The 23,755-nt window shown below is 40.8% G+C and overlaps 1 protein-coding gene across 4 annotated transcripts in view; it reads left to right on the forward strand.

Moving 5' to 3' along the window:
* Positions 1-23,755, forward strand: part of CYRIB (CYFIP related Rac1 interactor B) — a 149,212-nt gene that overhangs the window by 94,509 nt on the left and 30,948 nt on the right. For all 4 annotated transcript variants that reach the window (XM_074943854.1, XM_074943853.1, XM_074943855.1 and 1 more), the window contains one exon: positions 14,901-14,983. In XM_074943854.1, the coding sequence (XP_074799955.1) occupies positions 14,911-14,983 (73 nt within the window). In that variant the 5' untranslated portion in view covers positions 14,901-14,910. The remainder of the gene's footprint in view (positions 1-14,900; positions 14,984-23,755) is intronic.

The raw sequence follows: 23,755 nt of genomic DNA on the forward strand, positions 1-23,755 counted from the left end.
GATATTAATAAAGAACCGCTCAGCTGTGCAGTCCTATAATCTGATGTCAAACTGCTTATGAAGGACCCTCCAAGTAGATAACAATTTGAACAGAACATAAGAATGGCCATACTAGGACAGACCAAAGGTCAATCTAGTCCAGTATCCTGTCTTCTGACAGTGGTCAATGCCAGATGCCCAAATAGGAATGGGAATGAACAGAACAGGTAATCAAGTGATCCATCCTGTCACCTATTCCCAGTTTCTGGGAAACAGAGGCTAGGGACGCCACTGATGGACCCATCATCCATGAACTTATCTAGTTCTTTTTTGAACCCTATTATAGTTGCTGGAAGACTTAATCTACATTTATTCCATTACTGATTAATTTCAGTTAATGCAATATTTTTCTTATCAAAGAACAATGCATGAACTATTCCAACTGCAGAATTGAAGGGCCACTTATGGAAAAACATTGTAGTTTAGTAGAATATTGTTCCAAGATAAAACTCGTCTGTGTGAAAACTATTATGGAGTTCTTGAAGTGGCTCTTTTAAGAGCCACCACTAGATGTCAGTCGTGGAAAAGAATGCACAAAACTTAAATTGATGGTAAGAATATTAAACAGTAAAATGTGCTCTAAGTAATTTGTGTATTAAATAGCTAAAGCACAAATCGATTTCTGAGTTGCTCATATGAAATTCATGGTAGTTTCCATTCTTTAATCTGAATCATACACTGAAATAAGTAAATGTCCATAACTCTAAATTTACATCTTTCCTGTGTTAAAAAATAAATAAAAATTCCACCACAGCTGTTTTGTCATTGGATTTTAAACCTGCATTTCTGTTGTTGAGTGGTTACGCAGTCTAAATTAGTAGTACCTATAAACATTAATAGGGCTGTGTTTTTTTCCACTCAGTCTGTAGATTGAGCATTCTCAGTGAGCAGTTGAGCAGGTTATTTATAAGCTTGTACAAGTGTCTGAATAGCTGCTAGATTTCAAGTAAAAATCTATTGGAATAATCCTTTCCAAGCTGGACATTAAGGCTTGTTTGCGCAAGACAGTCCCTGAGTTATAACGTTAGATCCTTAGATCCCTTAGGCAGACCTCATTAGGTAACATCTATAATACTAGGATTCAGCATGTTTCCGTAGATGGAGATGGTTACACTTTTTAGTATTCCTGTTCCTTCATATGGCTCCATTGGAGGGGGAAAAAATAACTATGGAGATGGGACAGTAATGTGGACTACATTCAGAGCCAAGTAAAATATTAAGATCTTTCTGGACGCTTTCTGTGAAAGGATTAACTCTAGTATCATTGGTTACAAACCTCTCTGCATTCCTGGAGCCTGCCATCTGCCTTGAAGGCTGAGTGTATCTAGAGCCTCTGAATTCCACAATATTGGTGGTGAAGCTTCAGAGTATAACCTCAACTTCCCATTTCCTCTTCCCTCCAATCACAAACTGTATATTTCATGAGGGAAGAAAGCAAATAGTTCAAGCCAATTGGGTAGCTATTTTCTGATGTCATGCTCAGGCCATTATCTGACTAATCTAATTCTGGGACATCATATATTCAGAAAATAACTGTTATTCATTAAGCAGGGAAGAGCTGGTTATCTCTTTGTGATACATTCAAATAAAAACATGTTCAGCGTGCCTTAAAAGACAGAGTTGCCAAATTGATTTCCAGCTTGACTCTTGTCTGTCAATCTCTGCATTTTTATTGTGATATGGGTGGTCTATCAGGTATGTGATGTTGTGGAGTGTGTCTTTCCGACTGGTAGCATGCTGTTTTTCCAGAGGCCAAACAAACAGCATGCTGAAGGGATGAGGGGATTCTCAGTTACAAATAGAGACTAACAAATTTATTTGAGCATAAGCTTTCGTGGGCTAAAACCCACTTCACTGGATGCATGCAGGGGAAATACAGTAGGAAGACACACACACACACACACACACACACACACACACACACCATGAAAAAATGGGTGTTGCCATACACACTATAATTAGAGTGATCAATTAAGGTGAGCTATTATCAGCAGGAGAATTCTCCTGCTAATAATAGCTCACCTTAATTGATCACTCTTGTTTTAGTGTGTATGGCGACACCCAATTTTTCATCTTCTGTGTGTGTATGTATGTATCTATATTTATATCTCTTCCTACTGTATTTTCCACTGCATGCATCCAATGAAGTGGGTTTTAGCCCACGAAAGCTTATGATCAAATAAATTTGTTGGTCTCTAAGGTGCCACAAGTACTCTTCGTTCTTTTTGCTGATACAGACTAACACGGCTTCCACTCTGAAATCAGTTACAAATGCTTGCCTGACTTAAAAACTTCCATAGGATCCAGTTCCCCACAAAGAAAATAAATTGTTTTCATGTTTTTAATGGTATGTATTCTTGCATGTCTGAGGGTTGGAAGAGGAAGCTCAACTAGTGTACAGAGCCTGGATTTAAGGTAACTGTTTGTAATTAAGCACAAGACCTTAAATATATTGAACATTGCTATTGATTTTAAACATCATAGCTGTCAATGTTAATGTGCATTTAAATGCAAATAATAAACCATCACAGGAATATTTTAGTATTTTCTATTTTACCTCTACAAAGATGAGTTGATTTATTCTTTAAACAAACAGCCTCATTGGTTACAAATATATCTTCCTGTATTTGTACATTATCTGAGTTAAAAGCATGGCAATTTTATACCTCACATCTTTTACATTTGGCACCATTCTTGATTCTCATGTTTTCTTACATAAATACTAAAAAGGGTTTTATCATTCATTGAGCATATATTTTGTTGTTCACCAGTTGGGAGCAAAGTACTTTAATGTACAGTTCCCCTCAGGGAATTGGTCTATAGTGCTCGGGAATTTGGTTACGTCATGTACTTATATTAAATTTCCTCTGGATTTCAGTAAAAAACTGAAATCTGTCGGGTGTTTTCAGCATGAAGGGCATGCGTGCGAGTTTTGTTTTGAAAATATGCCTTTGCTTTCTGCTTGTCTGATCTTGACACTGCACTCAGCATCAGACAGCCCCATAAGGCTGTAATGGGCCAAATCATTGTAATCAAATGTGGCATTCCATATGTCTTATTTTTTTTGAAAGTAGGTCAAGTTTGAAACCATTTTCTTGGCTAGCCCTTCTGTTTCCCACAACTTGTTCCACGTGGCCTGAGCATTGGCGAAAATACCTTGAGTGCCAGAAGGGATTATGGGCAGCTTCACAGGGATAGTCAGAGTTTTGTGCGCTGAGTGATAGGTAGTAGCATTTATTTTCTCTCTAGCTTTATCTTGCTACCTTTGTGGCAACAGAAAAAAGTACAGTAGAATCTCAGAGTTACAAATACCTCGGGAATGGAGGTTGTTCATAACTTTGAACAAAACATTATGATCTTTCAGAAGTTTACAACTGAACATTAACTTAATACAGCTTTGAAACTTTACTATGCAGAAGAAAAATGCTGCTTTTGACCATATTAATTTAAATGAAAAAAGCACAGAAACAGTTTCCTTACCTTGTCAAATCTTTTTTAAACTTTCCCTTTATTTTTTTTAGTAGTTGACATTTAACTACTTTTTTTTATATTTAACTGCTTTCCCCCTTTTTGTGTGTGTGTGTCTGCTGCTGCCTGATGGTGTACTTCCGGTTCCAAATGAGGTGTGTGGTTGATTGGTCAGCTCATAACTCTGAGGTTCTACAATAATGCTGAGGAGATCTTATAAAAAATAAGAACTTCAGTTTTCACTAATATTGAGTTAAGTTTGTGAATTAAATCGGTAAAAATAACTGGAAGTAGGCAGCTAGAGGTGTGAGGTCAGAGAGAGGTTGTCATGTTGGTCACTGTCTGACTCCTTGCTGGAACATCCGTGGGGCTGAGAGGGAAGCTGGAGGTGAACACCCCGGTGATTCTGGGGACTGAGCATGATCGTGAATGGGAAATTAACCCAGTGCTTGGGTATCACAGTGGAGTCAAATCATTACCAGTACAAGGCACTGCCATTTGGATTCTCAACAGCACAGAGGGTCTTCATGAAATGCCTTGCCGTGGTAGCAGTCCGCATTTGCCCATACATGGATGACTGACAGATGACAGGTACAGCATAGTGAGAGGCAGCAACAAACTTATAATGTGGTCTATCCCTTTTCACCCAGCTGGGCTTTCTAGAGAACTGTGAAAATAATCATTTACCCCAGCACATATGATAGAGTTCATAGGATCCTTGATTGACTCCAGATCTGAAAAAGAATACCTGTCCAAGAACCGGTTCCAGTCATTACAAGCTTTCACTCATGCTCTAGTTATAATAACCAGCTACAACAATATGAACATATCTTGCAGTGCTAGGCCACATGCTGGCATTCATGTACATGATTTGATGCCACTTGCTAGACTTTCAACACTGGCTCAGACCAGTCTATTATCTGGTGAAATGTCAGACAGACTAGAGGGTCTTAATACCACAACATATTGCAGAGCTGGCTTAGTGTTTGGAACCCAAGGGACAGGTTGGAGAGCTCATTTGGAGCACCTACAGATTCAAGGAACCTGGTCCCCAAATCACATGATTAGCCCAGAGCCATCAGACTGGCCTGTATAACGTCCTTACCTGTACTCAAAAACTTGGTGTTGCAAATCTTCACACAGAGTATGACAGTTACGCTATACATTTGCAGTCCCCAAACTGTGAGACCTAAGCTTGTTGGAAGTGGTACACTATGACTGTCCCCTTTAAGGAGTAGTGGAACTCAGGGCCAGCTAATCCTTGTTCCATGATATATAGCCCCTTTTATAGAAACAGAGATCTGCTTCAAGGGAGCAGCAGACTAGCTGGAAAATGGGCCAGGTGTTAATCAGGTAACTACCTTCTTAATATAGAACCCAGCTGTTAGTTGATTCCCAGGAGGAGGAGGAAGGCAGACAGCTTGGAGAGGACAATGTCAGGGGAGCACTGAGTCAGGAGAGAGGCTCCCTGCGATGGAAGCCTGCTAGAATCACAATGCAGCCCAAGCTGGAGGGCTGTGGGGCCCCTGAGTCCAGGGGAAGGAGTTGAGATCAGCACCTGAGGAGACTAATAAGAAAGACTTTTCAGAGATTCCAGGGCCTGCAGTGGGACTGGCAGAGCTCTCTGGCTCAGAGGGAACTGGAGGGGAACTGGGAATAAGAGCAGCTTGGAGCTCAAGTTGCCTGGTGCCCAGGTAAGGATCAGAGACCCATTTTAAATAGAAGACACCTTGCCAGATGGGTTCTCAGCTAAGGAAAAGAAAGAGTTGATTGAACTGTCATATGATGGTGGACCCAAGCTCAAATTCAACAAAGTGCAGCTCAGTGACTTTTTGCTTAGAATGAGAGAGGAGTTAGCCTGATAATGGACAGAGCTCTGAAACTTTTGATGCCTTTCAGCACTACATGGCTCTGCAAGACTGGCTTTTCTGCAATTGCTATTTAAAAAAAAAAAGTACAGTTCAGTGATGACACAGTATCTTGTATGGATAGGCTTGGCAGAATTCAATTTTAAGTTTTTTAAAATAATTTTGATGGGTAATATGTTCATTTTTAAGCTTTTTTTCAATTTTTATCAATTAAAATTTTCTGACTTGTGCAAAATTATGGGTTCAAAGCTTTTTTTTTTTTTTTTTTTTTACTTTTTGTAGATTTTACATTTTCAAAGTTGTGGGAAATTATGGGTGGGGGGGTCAGACAATTATTTAATGAAGACATGTTGAGATTCACAATGTTAAATTTTGCAACTTTTAAAACACAAGTTGTCAATATCACATGTCTAGATACCCTTAAATCAAACTAAATTCTCAAGTAGCATCTTTCTAACTTTGCCTAGCTGTAAATTTCAGTAGTTATCGATGGAAATTTTTTTGTTTGTGAGTGTATGGTGAAATTGATGTTTACTGATACTTACTGATAAAAATCTAATCTTTCCAAATCTACTTATGAACAGGCATGGCTGGTACATCCTGTTTCAGAAGTGATCAGTTCTGGCTTGGCTAAGATTTGATTACAGATATTATGAACAGTTAGAACCTCAGGCATTTTGAAACCACCTTGTCGATATTTCCAGGTTGAAGGAACAGCAGGCCAAGAGTCTGGTCCAAAAGGCTTCAACCTTGATTGACCCATTTGGAAGTCTCAGACGAGCATCTGACTCTGCCTTGGTAGCAGCCAGACTGAAAGCCTTGGTGCTGTCTTGATAATCAGCATGTCTCCAATCAGCTAGACTTAGGTGTGGTGGTGTACAGCATGTAGCGGCTTCCCTACTCTATTACTAAAATGCTAATAACTCTGTGTTAGACACCTGGAAGCTTCTAGTTGTCCCAGCCTTATTTGAACTGGTTCTTTATCCCTCAAAAACAAGAGGTTGCCCTGGGAGCTCAACTCAGTGTAACATTTAAAATCTTCATACAACATCCTCCCCCCCCCCCCCCCGACATTGTACTAATTAGTGAGTGTGGGAGCAGCAGCATACTTTCAGCTGTTTTTAAGGTATTCTCTATTTTCTGTATGGGGATGCCATCAGTTTTCTCCCCCATTCCAAATCTATGAGAGTCTAGTGGTGGAGGCTACCAGGCCAGCAACAAGAGTGGCTAGACCTACAATTAAATTAAACAGCAGTTGTTTAAAATCCCAGATCATTAGCACTTTCTTTAATGATTATTCTTTAGGGATGCCCACAAAACTTACCTAGTTGCTCTCTCTTTGTATTTCCCAGTACACCCTCTTTTCTGTCTGGTACTTGGAAAGAACTTTTGTTTCACATCATACTGTTCAGAGGATGTTATCAGCACTTAAGTAATAGCACCACATGTTTTAAGAAATGTTGCACTTATTTATAATATATTCTGCTGGTGTGCTGAGATCAGTTATCACGCTGACTCTTTGTATTCCCCTTCCCTCCTGGTCTGCATCCGTTTGTCTCTTGTCTTTTACTTAGATTACAAGCAACTTGGGGGTAAGGACCATCTTTTTTTCTCTGTTTGTAGAGCGCCTACACAATAGGAGTCTGGTCCATGGTCCTATGACAATATAAATAATAGTGCTGTTCATCCTAATAGATCCCAAAACACTTGACAAATTGAGTATCGCTTATCCCATTATAGAATCCACCTTAGGGTGAAACAAAAAAACTGTATATATAGCCAACACACACATTAAGAAAAGAAAGAGTAAAGAACACAGAATTTACTAAGATGTGATGTGATATTTTAGTAGTTAAAATATAACTGTTTGAATTTGGCCAGGACCATAACTCATATCCCTAGACCTTATAAAAAGCACAGGGAATTTTTTTCCTAATGATCAAGACACTCCTTGCAAATCTCATCCAAAGCCATCTTCCCTGCCTCTGGTTGCACAGTGTCTTTTAATCCCATTCTGGGGCATTGGATCAGTGCAGACATGGAAGGAAGAAAGCTATTCCTCAAATCACCAGCACCATTTCCTGCAACTCCTCCTTAGTTTTCTGTTGAGATCAATCAACAAGGAACTGATTTAGCCCAACTTTGCCTAGCCTTGTGTATATCAGTATTTGAACTGAGCATGTAATTACAGCATTTTTGGGCACTTAAATTGGGTGCAGCCTTTTCTTTTGAAAGCTGAATACAGTATATCTTTTTCAGTTTGTTGTATGATGGTAAGGCTTTCTTTTTTTTCTTCAGAAGACACAGCTGTTTGGGCCTTTGTCTAAATTATTTATATTAGAGCTGTTGGTGCTTCTGTAAACTCGGAGTTCCTGTCTTTGTTCATATGACAGGCACACAATTATTAAAAAGCAAATCAGCCTTTCCTATGTATTGAAGTATATTAGTGTCCCCCCCCCCCTTTTTTTTTTAATACTATATTTTCAGCGCATTGAAAATTAGTTGATCAGGAAACATGCTGAACATTACCTAGGTGGCTTAAATTTTTGAGAATTCGGAGTGGGGAGTTGTGGTCATAATCCACTGTTATGAAACTGGAGAAAGCATTACTTTTTCCAAGAGCTCAGACTTTATATACTATGAAAACTTTTGGGAGCCTTGAGTAATTTTTTTCACAGTTGTTCTGAAACTAGGTAGCAAAACCAAATATTTTCTAATTTGACTTTGTCTTTTGCTTCTCCCTAACAATTTTTTCATTTAGTTGATACTCTTTAGTGTCTAAATAACAGACTTTGGAAAAAATGTTTGTCTTCTAGTTTTAAACTGAAATTGAAAATATATAGTGTTAGGCCTTTCGTAAGGAATCATGATGGTTGTCTGAGCAAATGCTATATGAAGATTTTTTTTTTCTGCTGATAGTTAAAATATATCTTGCAAACTCTTTATTTGCTTATGAATTCATTGTCTGAGAAGTCTGGTCACCTCTAAATTCTAACTGGAACAAAATGACAAGTCCAGGCATCATTGTATTTGTGCAGCACATTACTTCTGGCTATACTTGGTCAGAGTAGATATTGAGAAAGACAAATGAATTCCTTATGTGTGCCTCTTTTGTGGGAGAAGTGTACTAAGCAGTTTACCTTTAGGTAATCGCATTTCTGTTTATAAATCCAGCATGTATTCTGCGATATTTCACCATAGGGCTTCAATGAAGCATGGCAACGGTTTTATTTGTTAACCTTATTCCTAGAAAAGAAACTTGGAACAGTAGATTCCTGCAGGAAATGAAAATCTATTATATGAAGACATTTCTGACTGAGGAGTCGTTAGGCACAAAACTGTATTTCCCCTCTAGCTTATTTTAGGAAGAGAGGGGGATTTTATTGAACAATTTTTAAAACTGCCCTTGAATGATGGCTATAGATTTTTCCTAGAATATTTTATCTTCTTCTCAACCCAGCAGCACACACTCGCCAACCCACTTAATCTGACCGTGTTGCAACGGTGGCAGAAAATTCCTGCTTCTGTAACTAATATCTGGCCCAAAACAAATCAGAAAACAAAAAAAATATGTAATTTTAGAACTGAAAATGTTTGAGGGAACTTTTGGGCAGCTCAAGGATGTGCATAAAGATATTTATTATATATAGTTAAACTTAAATATTTGTTTCTCTTTGAGCAAGTAACGTAAAAGTGTCCTAAGTTATGCAGCAACATAAGAATTTGAGAGGAGGGATAATTTTTTTTAATTAAGTCACTAGATTGGGATTCAGAAGATGATCTGGGTTTTACTTCTGGCTCTGCTAGAAAGTTTGTGTGACAATGGGAAGTTACACTTCGTCTTAATCCCCTATCTGAAACTCTAAGGATGAATTCATTTTATTTATGGTGCTCATCACTGTAGTATCTGAGCACTTCTCAAACAATGAATATGTATTCAGAATACACTTGTGAGGTAAGCATGTAGTAGTTATCCCCATTTTACTTCCCTGCCTCACAAGTGGGTTTTGAGGAAAAAGTCAAAAATTTGTGACAGGCTCAGATGCTCTGGCAAGGAGCATTGTGAAAGTGTGTGATTGTGTGTGTATTTAGGAAAAAATCAATCCATCTAAACAACTTCTCAAAACATGAGTCTCACTACATTGCTGAAATAGGTCAAGATTTTCCTAAACAGATGCTTAAAGTTAGGCTTCTGAGTCCATATTTAGGGACCTAAATAAGTGACCTGACTTTCAGAAGCGTCGATTATTGCTTATGTTAACTTTTGTAGCTGTCAAGTTTGTGTTTCTTTGAAACATAGCAAATTCTAATGAGATATTAACCAGTAGGAAACCATTTGTAGTGATATTTGTAGAGATCTCTGTGACCTTTCAGTAAACTGGGAAATAAATTAATCTACGGTAACAAGCTTTTGAGAGCCAAAAATGCTAAAAATTTACCTTGGGTTGAGGGTACTTTAACCTACTAAAATACATAGTTCATTATTGTCTTAACTTCAGTCCATGTTCTTGGTGGGCTGGGGAAGTGCTGGAAGATGGGGTTAGTTATAGGTTCTCCTGCAAAATAGTTTTCAAGGCTATAGTGGTGGGTTTCAAATATATTTAGCTGCTGTATTAACTTAGTCTTATTTCTCAAATTTATAATTTTTGGTAAGCATTGCAAACCCTTTATGCAGTAGCCAGACAAACAGGAGAGCATACAGCTTGTCAGGAGGGTGTAGACTCTGAAGGTTTTGTTTTGTTTTGTTTTTAAATGTTAGGGAAGTCCATCATGATCAGTTGGTTTACATTTTAGGGATGCTTTGGTAAGAAAAAGGGCTAGAGGCTTACCTTTTTAATTATATTTTAGAATTTGCTGGAACCTTATGGACCATTCTTATGTGCTTAATTCTCCAATGAGTAATTTCATAAATGTATTTCCCAGCCTCCTTGGACTCATATACTTTAAAGCCAGAAGGGACCATCATGGTCCTCTACTCTGACCTCCCTGCATTTGGCAGGCCATGGAACCTCACCCACCCACTCCTGTAATAGACCCATAACCTCTGGCTGAATTACTGAAGTCCTCAAATCGTGTTTTAAAGACTTCAAGTTACCACCATTTACGCTAGTTTAAACTTGCAAGTGACCATGTCCCATGCTGTAGAGAGAGGCAAAAAAACCCCCAGGGACTCTGCCAATCTGACCATGGGGAAAGTTCGTTCCCGACCCCAGATATGGCAGTCAGTTGGACCCTGAACATTTTGGCAAGACCCAACAACAAGACACCTGGGAAAGGATCCTCTGTAGCAGGGGTTCTCAACCTTTTTCTATCTGAGGCCCCACTCGACATATAAAAACTCCAGGATCCAGCAGGGGCGGGGGATTCTCGGGGCAGGGGCCTTGGGCATAGGCGTAGTTTGACTTCTGTTTTGGGGGGGGCAGGGGCCAGCAGGGCTCGAGCCACCTCCACATGATGGGGTCCAGGTAGGGAGTGCCACCTCCATTCCCTGACTCACCGCAGCAGGCTATCCAGCCTGTCTGGGTTTTGGGGGGTGCACAACCAAATATTATAACTCAAAGGTGGGGGGCTTAACTCAAAAAGTTTGAAAACAGTTTAGGGTGCAGGGAAGTGGGTAGCTAGGGGCTGTGTGCAGACAGGGAGTGGCTGTGCATGTGGTGGGAGTACTAGGGGCTATGTGTGGGTAGGGGGTAGCTCAGGGTGCAGGGAGGTATAGCTCAGGGTATAGGGAGAGGGGTGTTAGGAGCTATGTGCTGGGAGGACTCCCCTGCGGTTCCTGTTCCCAGAGGGGTCTGCTGGCCACGGAGCCACGTCTCTCCACCCAGGTGGGCTCTTACTGGCTGCCTCTGCGGGAGCAAAGGAGGCTGGGACCTGAGGAGCAACTTCAACCTGGGGCACCAGCAGGGGAAGAGGGAATGCTACCGCTGCCTGCTCCATAGCACCAGCCAGAGCAGCAGCTGCCCCGCAGTGCCCAGCTCTGGCTTCCTGTCTCCAACCTGGCCAGGGAGCAGGGAGAGGAGATTGTGGGGTGTAGGTGTGGAGCTGCCCCTTGGAATGCTGTGCTCTTGCACTGCAGTTTTTGGGGAGGCAATGCCCTCTATGTCCCCAACTCTGCCCATGGACTCAGGGCTTCTGCCCCTCAGGGAGCACCAAGGCTCGGGGCTCCGGGATTCAGGGCCCTCCTCCCCGCCCTGCCTCCCAGCTTCAGCTCCCCAGGGGGCACTGGGGATCGGGGATTCAGCCCCCTGGGGGGCACCAGGGATTGGGGCTTCAGCCCCACGCCCTCCTGGCTTCACCCCCATGGCAGGTAACAGGGATCAGGGCTCTAGCTGCAGGGCCTCGCAGCCCTCTTGAAAGGGCTCGCGGACCCACAGTTGAGAACCGCTGCTCTGTAGTACTCGGAGGTCTTCCCATATAGTATCCAATCGCTAGCCATTGGGGATATTTGCTACTAGCAATCGCAGATTATCCTCATGCCATTGTAGGCAGTCTGATCATAACATCCCCTGTATAAACTGATCAAGCTCAGTCTTGAAGCCAGCTAGGTTTTTTGCCCCCCACTGCTCCCCTTATTGGTCTTGGGTACTGTATCTTGCTGAGATCTTAAAAATAAACTTCACTTGGAGTTTTTAAAATAGCTGTGTTTTGATATGAGGTATATGGCAAAAAGGATAGGGAGAATTTTCAAAAGATTATTACCAGCTGTTTGACTTCTCAAGTTCCATATTGCAAAAATACGGATCAGACTTTCAAAATTTGAGGTGCACGTGACCTTCTTTCTAGGACTTTAGAGAGCGGCTAAAATTGGGCAGCATGTATAAATCTTTGCTGTGGAGAGAGATTTTCTCATTACTGACCAACAATTTCATAATTGCCTGCCTTTTGTCTGACTTCATTGTAAACGGCTTCTGAAATGCTTTATTATCCATAAATAAACAAAACACTGTAAGTAGAGCTTGTAGAAAACACCAATGACCTTCTGCATGTCTTGGATTAATATCCTCCCCCACCTCCCCCCTTCTCACATCATGTGATGCATTCTGGGGTACTATCTAATCAGATGGATAGGAGTAGTGGGCCTGTTTCCAGTGTCTTTAGTTGACTTCTTTCCAAATTACCCCAGTTCCTTTTGCTGATTCCAAGCACTATGAGATCCAACGGCTTGCTTAACTTACTGGTTGCTGCTTCAGTCATGTACTCTACAAGTCACTAATAATTCAGAGTGAATGGTCTTGTGCTCTCCCGCTCCAAATAAACATTGCTGCCATGAATAAAGAATTCAAAGCACCTTAGTGAAAAACACTGGATTTCTGTGATTTTTATACAAATGCATTCAATAAATTGCAGATCAATAAACTTCCTTCTTGGCTCCTTCCATTTGAACCCATAAGTCAGACTATTGAGCTGGCCTTAGTTTAACATTTTTATTTTTAAGTGCTTGAAATCCACATCTCACATTTTTTAGTTTAGTGAAGCTTCTGAAATGGGATCGTTCTGGTAGTAAGTATTTGCATTTGGGCCTTGTAGCGGCAACATTGTTAAAGCACCCCACTGAATTTAGGTTGGCTCATGCTCATTGCTGTTCTGCAGATCTTGCCAAAGCATGATGGAGAGCTATATGTTGGTCTTAGAACTATTGATGTGCATTGAAAATGCTGCCCTTTCATGATGTGTCATTCTGGCATTCCTACTTAAGCATTTAATTACTTCTAAAATTTGCTGGTAATGTTTGAGGTTTCATCATGTGGATATATGTCTCAACCAAGTGAATCTAATAAACCACAATTGTTTTTCTTTCACTCTGTTTGTTTTAGCTAAGATGCAGCAGAAAAGCATAAGAAGAACCTTTCAAATATGATTCGCTCATATTTTGGGGGAATAAAGTTTAACTTATTTGGCTTGTCAATTTAACTTCAGTTTCGGTGGGGAAAATTGTCCTTTGCTACAGACTACTCCTACCAGATTTCTAGCCAGAATTGCATTTCTTCTGGATTTTAGAGAGAGGAAGAAAATTGTATTTATAATGGACACCATGATTCCACCCAGTCTGTGATATAGCTGTGACCACCCCATGGGACACTGCAAATCACATACTACTCAGTATTAAGCAACTATAATGCTAGAATTACTCCTTGCTCTTCCATAGTTGGATACAAATGCTTGTCATAGTTGGATACGCATAATGGCAGAATTTCGTTTTTCTGTATAAATTGCCATCTTCTTTTTCATTAACCACTTATTTCTGAGAAGGGATAGGTGGAATGGCACTTGCACAAAGTGCATGTTAGCCCTGTCCAAGCCACAAGTTGGTGAATCAGCACATGTGTGAAACCACAAAGGAGCCAGCCCTAAATGGACCCCAGTCCTCTGCTTAAAAAAGGAAACAATTATTGGAACTAAACAATGTTGCCATTTTTATTTTTAGGTTTGCTGGCATGGGTAATGTCATTAAAGTGCTAACCAGGGACATAGACCACAATGCAGCACATTTTTTCTTGGATTTTGAAAGTAAGTCTCAGCCCTTCGCAGCTGGTGCATTTTAAAATGGTCACGGTAGGATTGCGTGTACCCTCCACCACCGTGAAGGCGGAGGGAACAGCAGTTGCAAAAGCACAGTCTGAGAAAGGGTTGCATGTTTTGTTTTGTTTTTTCAGTAGAGGCAAGCCACCATCATGCTACTATGTAATTCTTGATTTTCATGTGCTTAATCATTTTGGGTCTCTCTGGTCAGTGATGTCCTTTCATCTGTCTGCAAATCAACTAGCCATACAATGAAAAATTCTGTCAGTGTGCCGTAGTGAAATGTACAGACTTGTATGAAGGAACAGTAAAATCCCTGTCTGATTCCAACTTGTTCATTCATAGCAGGGCTAGTATTGTTTTTACTCAGGATTTAAAGTCATGAATGGAAGTGAATTTGGGCGTCACACCTGTTAATTTTCAGGTGCATTACCTAAAGATCACAGGATCTCTAGGATCACATATGGTGCTATGTTTGTTTTTTGTACACATTAAACTGAAATGAAAAAACTGTCCGGATGCAGCTTTCTATGATGTTTCTCCTTTAACAAAATTGTAAAGGAAAAAAAGAAAGCTCTCCACCACTCCACATCATCAAACGCAGTCTGGGTCAACATTAACATAGTAGCCAAGCTGCATATAGGATACTTACCCTTGAAGGCACAGACGCTTGCTCAGGACACTGGCTCAGTGAGATGGAATTTATTCAGTTATAAAGCCTTCAGTTGGAGCTCTTCTTTCTCACAGGAGAGACTATGAAGATGTGGGTGACATATGACTGTCACTTTTTACAGGAAATCCACATTGCATCTCTGGGATCACCAGTTGTACATCCTTGGAGGTGGGGATCACCCTCCATCATAGCAGGAACCTGAAGGATGCTTTTATGTCTGATGGAACTGTTTGGACTCCCCCCGCTCCCCTTCCCCACCTTCATTCTACTATATTTGGGCTGTTCCTTCTTATAAAGGGATATTCTCTTTTCTCTCATTCTTGTCTCGACAGGTACCTTAACATGGGGAACCTTCTTAAAGTTTTGACATGCACAGACCTTGAGCAGGGGCCAAATTTTTTCCTTGATTTTGAAAGTGAGAAGATGATTTTATATATCTATTTCTCTTTGCCTGCAGTAGACTGCATTTATGTCTCATGCTAAACATATGTCTTCACTTTGCCATCCTTCTAACTACTTTGCATGACCGAGTTATGAATACTTTTGTGAACAATTGGAAAGTAAAATAATTGTCAATATCCCACTATATTTATATTAACAAAGGTAAGCTTGTCTTTTTTTAAAAAAAGGGAAGCCAGAAGTGAGTTTGTCTTAGCAATCGCTATTGATATTACACTGTCTATAGGGATCTGATATGCTTTTGTGCCTTTTCTAGACATTAATACATTTTAAAGAAAATATCTGCCTCTTATGTTATGCGTTGTAAATTTGAGACTTCACTAATTGTAAAACAGCTGAAGAGCTTGCACATATAATGGTCCATTCATCCCTTTAAAAAAAACCAAAACCCTTTAAGTACATAGAGGTAAATAATCCTCTCAATATGTCATAACTTAAAAAGAATTGTAGAATGACTTGCCAAAACTGGCTTACAGATTCCAGAACTAGAATACTAATGTGAATCCCGTCTTTCACACTATACCAATATATACTGAAACAATCGTTGGTATGCTAACCATGCTAATCAGTTCACAAAAGCCATTCATAACTCTCTAACAGCAGCATGTTAAAGGTGCATTACATGTGAACCTAACTTGACTAAGCACAGAAGTGCTTCCTACAGTTCACCAAAAAAAACCCCAAAATCCACATGCAGAACTTTAGTAATTTTTAGCAAAGAAAAAAATCTCCTTTCCTGATCAGTGCCAAATGTCCTGAAAGGTTCACATATCTTTTGATTATTTCTGCTTTTTGTTTGTTCCACACTGCATGATGTAATATGGGCTAAAAATGGCAGGTAAGTGTTATTGGCTGCTGCTGTGCTTGTTTAACTGCTTTGCTTTTGGCTATTATTTAACTTCCCAGATGTGCACCAAAGCACATGAGAAAAAGCAAACTAATGCTGTTAGTCTGTGGGGAAAGAGAGTTGCCCTTTTAGTAAAATATAATCAATAATATGTAAGTGAAATATTAAGAGAGCAAATATTGATATAGCGTAAATATGAAGTGCACTCTCCATTTTTTTAAATTTCCCCTTTTTGCCAAAACAATGCCATCTTGGTTGTATTGGTTTTAATGTGAAAAAACTAGTTTAAAAAGTTAAATTTAATCTTTAAAACAGTAGAAGAATAATTCTAAACTTGCCTTTTATTGTTGACATTTACAAGTATTGACTTTCCTGAATATATTTACGTTCCAATATCTTGGCATAGCTGCCTTTTATGTATGATTTCTTTGGTTTACTGTTTTTTTTAATTTTCTTTAATATTATTAATATACTTTATGAATTATCATGTCTCAGGACAGTAAAATATTAACTGTGGGAGCTTTTGAGTTGTGTATCAGAATGTTGGAATAAAGATGCACTCCACATGCTCTAGGCTATTTAATAGCACTTCATCAAATGACTTTAGTGGTAAGAATCATACATCTAGCAAACTTAAAATGTGATAAAAATCTGTGCTAAGTTTTTAAAATCTTTTGACCTTTTAAAATGATCAGTTCTATTGCAAAGTGCATGTTTTCAGCATGAAAAAGGGTAATTGGCATGGGGATAAGCAGGTTGCTGACACAAAGTGTTTACATGCAATCAAATGAAGCAGCTTATATTATGGCTGAGTTTTAGGTCATGTATTTTGTTCATTTTGAACTTGCATTTGGTTCTACTGCTGTATTTCGTGTCCGTGCCTCTCTCTGTTCTGTTTCAGATGGCTTGCATTTACAGAATCTTGGCTTTGATACAGTCAAGATCTTATACTTCAAGACTTGGCACTTGATCTTTTGATAAACTTAATGTCGTGTTTTATGTGGGCAAGTGAGGAAGCTTCATATTAAATACAAATTTGCTAGCTGCTGTGTTTGTTTGGCCTATCAGTGTTACAGAACAAGCTACTTTTGGGTCGTTGTTCCATATAATTCAAGCCTATAAACACACTTCACAATGACCTCTTGAAAAGGTTAGTTGTTAAACACCCGTATTATCAGAGAATACAGTACACAGCACAAAGTTAATCTCCATAAGGTTTACTAAGGATACGTGGTGAACCTGAAAGACGTAGTATGGATTTGTACGCCAGTCTCTGAGACTTCCAGACTTAATTTTGTTTGGTGCTAGATTTCACTGATAGTAATCTCACTGGCTTTCAGAGAATGCAAAGAGAGAATATCAAGAAAGTTGGTATGATGGGCTGTCGGCTCTCCCTTTAGATATTGTCAGTGTGTTGCAACACTGGTGGTTTTAAACTCAGCATTGTTGTAATACTCCTTAAATATCTGAAAACCAATAGTAGCCTTTTGTTTTCTACGTGTGTCCATGCACTAGGGTGACCAGATGTCCCGGTTTTATAGGAACAGTCCCGATATTTTGGGCTTTTTCTTATATAGGCGCCTATTACCTCCCACCCCATCCCGATTTTTCACACTTGCTGTCTGGTCACCCTACCGTGCACCAACATTCTAAGACCACCAGTGTAAGGGGCACAGCTACGGTGGGGACAGTATGGTGTGGTTATTTGTGAAAACACACACAGGAGTCGTTGCAACAGGGCAGTAGAGGGTGATGACAGTGGACCTTATAGGTTGGTGTAATTGCTCCAGAAGAGCAAATATTGATTAGTACTCAACAAGTAAAGTTGAAAAACAAATAGAATCCAGAGTCCTCAAATCTTGATGTAAAGACTTCATGTTACAGAGAATCCACCATCTACTCTAGTTAAAGTCAGAAAGTGACTTATGGCCCATGCTGCAGAGGAAGGCAACCCCCACCCACCAGGGTCTCTACCAATATGACCTGGGGGAAAATTCCTTTCTGACCCTCAAATATGATCAGTTAGACCCTGAGCATATGGGTGAGACCCACCAGCCAAACACCTGGAAAAGAGCTCCCTATGGTGACTCAGAGCCCTCCCCATCTAATGTCCCATCTGCAACCGTTGGAGATATTTCCTAATAGCAGTTGTGGATGGGCCGTATGCCGTTGAGCAATCCCCTCCATAAACTGCTCAAACTTGAAACCAGTTAGGTGTTTTGTCCCCACTGTTCCAGAACTTCACTCCTCTGATGGTTACAAACCTTCATCTAATTTCAAGCTTAAACTCGTTGATGGTCAGTTTATATGCATTTGTTCTTGTGCCACCATTAACTTAAACACCAGGAAGGGAGAGGAGTTATTTATCGCTCCCTGTAGCCTTTCTTTTGTTAGGCTAAACAAGCCAAGCTCCTTAAGTCTCCTCTGGCAAGATAGGTTCTCCATTCTTCTGATCATCTTAGTAGCCCCTCTCTGTACCTGTTCCATTTTGAATTCATCCTTCTTAAAAATGGGAGACCAGAACTGCACGCGGTATTCCAGAGGAGATCTCACCCATGCTTTGTATAATGGTAATAACACTTTCCTATCTCTACAAAAAATACTTCATCTGCTACATCCAATGATTTCATTAGTCTTTTCCATGGCCACATCACATTGGCGGCTCATAGTCATCCTGTAATTGACCAATAAACCCATGTGTTTGCCCTTCCCTGTCACTTCCAACTGATACATCCCTAGCTTATAGCAGAAACTCCTGTTGTTAGTCCCTAAGTGCATAACCTTGCACTTTGCACTACTAAATTTCATTCCATTTCTATTACTCCAGTTTTGCAGGTCATCCAAATCTTCTTCTATGATATTCTGGTCCTCCTCTGGATTGGCAGTACCTCCCAACTTTGTGTCATCCGCAGATTTCATTAGCAAACTCCCCTTTTGTGCCAAGATCATTAATGAATAAGATGGGTCCAAGGATGGATCCCTGAGGGAACTTCACTAGTAATTTCCCTTCAGCCTGACAGTTCTCTTTTCAGTATGACAGATTGTAGTTTTCCCTTTAACCAGTTCTCACGTTAATCCCCATCTTCTCCAAATCAACCAATTTCCATGTGGAACTGTATCAAATGATTTACTGAAAATCAGATTGATTAGATCTATTGCATTTCCTTTGTCTAGAAAATTGGTTATCTTCTCAAAGAATGAAATCAGGTTGGTCTGGCATGATCTACCTTTTGTAAAACCATGTTCTTTTTATCCTAGTCACCCTTTACCTCTGTCTTTAACTACTCTCTCTTTCAAAATTTGTTCTAAGACTTCGCATACAATGGAGGTCAAATTAAGGGGCCTGTAGTTTCCTGGATCACTGTTCTTTTTCCTTTTTTAAATAGAAGTACTATATTTGCAATTCTCCAGTCATAAGGTATGACCCGGAGTCCTGGATTCATTTAAAATCCTTCCTGTTGGGATTGCAATTTCATGTGCCAGTTCCTTAAATAGTGTCCATCCAAGAATATTAAGGTCCCCCAATTTGGTCCCATTAAGCTGTTTGAGTTTGGCTTCCACACAGGATGTGGTAACTTCTACTTCCATATCCTCATGCCCAGTAGTCACCCTACCTCTGTCCTCAAGCACCTCATTATTCTTATTAAAAATTGAGGCAAAGTTTTCATTCAGATTTTGGGTCATGTCTAGATTATTTTTAATCTCCACCTCATCCTAAGTGCTCAGTGGTCCCACTCCTTCTTTCCTTGTTTTCTTTTTATGTGTATCGCTAAAGAACCTTTTACAGATGGTTTTAATTTCCTGCACAAGGTCAAGCTCTGCTTGGCTCTTGGCAGTTTTCACTTTCCCTACACTTTCTGACCTCCAAGAGATCCTTGCTGATCCATCTCTTCTTCCATTCCTTGTAGACTTTCTGCTTTCTCTTAATAACCTATTTAAGGTGTTTGTTCATCCAGTTAGGTCTGCAACCTTTCCCTACAATTTTTTCCCCTTGCTTGGGATGCAATCTTCAGATAGTTTCTGCAACTTTGATTTAAAGTAATTCCAAGCCTTCTTCACAATCAGATCCTTGAGTTCTTTAGTCCAGTCCACTTCCCTAATTCCCTTAATATTTTAAAGTTTGCCCTTTTGAAATCAAGGACCTTAGTTGAAGATCTGTTTTTGTTTATCCTTCTGTTTAATTTAAACTGAATTAACTCTTGATCACTTGAACTAAGGCTATGGTTAAACTACAGAGCTTACAGCAGTGCCGTTGCACCTGTGCAGCTGCACCGCTGTAACACTGCTAGTGCAGACACTCTAAACTGATGGGAGCGAATCTCCCATCGACTTAATTACTCCAACCCCCGCAAGTGGCAGTAGAAGCTCTCCAGCTGACATAGCTCTGTACACACCGATGCTTAAGTCGGTGTAATTTACGTCACTCAGAGAGGTGGCTTATTCACACCCCGAGCGATGTATGTTATACCACAGTAAGTTGTAGTGTGCACATAGCTTTTGATTGATCGACCCGGGTGCAACAGTTCTTGTTGGGTAGCATAAAGCCTTCCATCAGAGCAACCTACCGGGTTAAGTGGAAAAGATTCACGTGCTGGGCTTCGGATCAGCACATCCGGGCCTCACTGCAAGTGATTCCGGACTATCTTCTGCACCTCAAACTTCAGGGCTTGTCCCTGTCGTCTGTCAGGGTCCACCTGACTGCTTTTTCGGCTTTCCACCCTCCATTCCAAGGCAGGTGGGTCTTCGCTCAAGACATGACGGCCCAGTTCTTGAAAGGTTTGGAACATCTTTACCCTCATGTCCGGGATCCTGTCCCTCCCTGGGATTTGAATCTCATGCTGTCAAGGCTCATGGAGCTTCCCTTCTAATCTCTGGCTTGCTGCTCTCTTCTCCTTCTCTCCTGGAAGTTTGCGTTTCTGGTGGCGGTTATGTCCTACAAAGATAAGGTCCAGCTCCAGCCGCACCTGATGTTCCTGCCCAAGGTAGTTTCCCAGTTTCATACCGGCCAGGACATTTTCTTACCGGTCTTCTTTCTGAAACCCCATAAATCTGAAGAGAAGCGCAGGTTACACGCCTTGGATGTCCAGAGAGCACTGGCCATCTATATCGATGGGACATGGTTGTTCCGTAAGTCAACACAACTGTTCATAGCAGACCAGAAGAAAGGTCGCCCTGTGTCTGCTCAAAGAATTTCATCCTGGATCACAGCCTGCATCCAATACTACTACGAGCTGGCAAGTGTGCCTCCACCAGCAGTAGTCAAAGCACCCTCGACTAGAGCACAAGCAGCATCTGCGGCCGCCTTAGCCGAGGTGCTGATCCAGGAGATCTGTAGAGCTGCTACCTGATAGTCTGTCCACACATTTACGTCCCATTATGCGCTGACCCAGCAGGCCCGGGATGATGCTGGCCTCTATGATAATTCTATGTCTATTCGGTTACCTGCCCTCCTGCCCCTCTATCGTATTTGCCAGCAAGAAGGAACTGAGAGGGCGTAGGTTCAGCAGCGCCTGATGTACCGGTGCATGGGTGCAGCACTCAAGGGGGCGCCACTGCTGACCCTATGGATACTGCTAAGGCAAAAAATCTCTTGACACCTGTGCACATGGGCACGCGCACACCTAGAATGGAATGGACATGAGCACAACATCTCAAAGAACAACAATTATGAGAAGTAGGTAACATTTTTTCTGTGAGATCCTCAATATTTACCAATACTAAATCAAAAATGGCTTCTCCACTTGTTTCATGACTATTCGGTGAAAAAATCTGTCAGCTATCACATCCAGGAATATCTGGATACCATTACTAGTCGCATTTGTCCTCCAACCTATATCTGGGAAATTAAAGTTTTCCCATAATCACACAATTCTCAGTAGTATTTATTTATGCACTATTCTACTGGAGCCTTTGTTACCTTTCTTTTCCTAAGTGATTTTGATCCAAACAAATTCAATTTTTTCCATTCCATCACTTCTAATTCCTTTATAGTCTCTCGTCATTAATATACAATGCTACTCAACCTCCTTTCCCTTTATTTCTGTCTTTTTTGAACAGCACATACCCTTCAATACCTGTTTTCCAGTCATGACTATTATTCCATCATGTTTCCGTTTTCGCTGTAATATCTGGTTTCACTTCCTGCACCAGTAATTCGAATTCCTCCTTTTTGTTACCTGTGTTCGTTGCATTGGTGTACAGACATCTTAGTAGTTTCTGCTTGGCCTTACCCAGATTCCTTGCCCAACTAGCTACAGCCTACCTGAGTGTTATTTTCATTGGTATTGACACGGTTTCCTGTTGTCTATTTTCCTACCCTCTGTTGTTCCTTTCTCCATCTTTTACTTACTTTTCCTACCATTTAGTATTAGCATCACGTGTGGAGATAACATGAGGATCTCCCAACCGTCTCCCCCAAATTCCTAGTTGAAAGCTTTTTATCAGTCGTCCCAACCTCTATCCCAGAAGTTATTTCCCTTCCTGTTCAGGTGGAGTTCATCCCATAATAACAGTTCTCTGTCTGTGAATGCCTCCCAGTGATTGAATGTCCCAAAGCCCTCCTTTATAGCACCATTGGCTAAGCCATTTGTTGATAACCATAATCTTGTCTCACCTTCTCTCTCCTCTTCTAGGGACAGGTAGAATCCCACTGTAGATCACCTGAGCCTCCATTTCTTTGAGTGCCTTCCCCAGCCTGGCACAGATTTTTGCTGGGACGCATCAAACAGTATAATTTGTTCTGACATGAGGGACAATCAGTGGATTCTTTCCCACTCCCATTAGGATCTTCTTTAGCCTCAGGACCACATCCTGTATCTTAGCTCCTGGCAGACAACACACCCTTCTGTTCTTGAGATCAGCTCTGGTTACAGGCCTGTCTGTTCCTCTCCTTAGTAGGGAGTCCCCAGTTACGTAGACCTGCCCCTTCCTGGTGTGGGTGCAATTCTCCAGCCTTCCCCCTTCTGTTCTTTCTAGCAGCAAGTCTTCTTGTCTTCTGTTATCACTTGCAGTCTTTTGTGCATCATCCTCTTTCTTTCTGGGACTCTGAATTCTGGCTATCTCCATTGTCGTTCCCTCTTATTGTAGGATTAGCTCTTCTTCTCTTCTCCCTTGCTCTCTCATCTTGTTACTGCCTGTCTCTTCACTTTATGTTCCAACTCAGTAAGCTATTCATACATGCTGAACATAAAAAGTAAGCTATTCATATCTATTTCTCCTTCGCTAGCCAGTCTTTTCCTCTGACTTGTTCTCATAGTCACATGCTTCCACTGGCCACTTTCCTCATTCAGCAGTCTACCTCACAGTCCTCTGGTCCAGCATCCATCTCCAAGACTTGAGGTTTCCCTTCAGCCTCCTCTCTCCTTCCCTCCATCATCCACTCCAATCCCCTTCAAAACTGAACCATAGTTTCTAGCTGTCTCTCCAAACCTCAGATCTTCAGGTAGCACTTCATACAAGCAAAGCAGCTTCCAGATACCTACTCCAGAATAATGTAAATACCATGGCTTCCACATCCAGTCATCTTAATTGTTTCTTCCCTTCTTTGGGTCACTAGCACTGCTGTCTCTGTAGCTGTCATAGCTTTCCTTCCTAAGCTCCTGTCAAGAAGAGTGGGAACCCTCCCCCTGTCTCTCTCTCTTTCTCTCCCCTACAAACTCCTACTCAACCTCCCTTTTTTACAGCTCTTCTTGCTGGTTCCTGTGCTGCTACTTCTGGGGAGAATATTTCACAGTACAATAGAACTTGCCATTAGGGAAGTATTTACTGATATGCAGTGTAAATTATTTGTTGCTCAATTTCATTGTTCAAATTATCCTAAATAATCCCTCTCCCTCTTAAGTTGGATTCACTTCTGGCACTAGAATGGGCATCCACATCCCC

This window comes from Natator depressus, chromosome 2, assembly GCF_965152275.1.
Source record: "Natator depressus isolate rNatDep1 chromosome 2, rNatDep2.hap1, whole genome shotgun sequence".
NCBI lineage: Eukaryota > Metazoa > Chordata > Testudines > Cheloniidae > Natator > Natator depressus.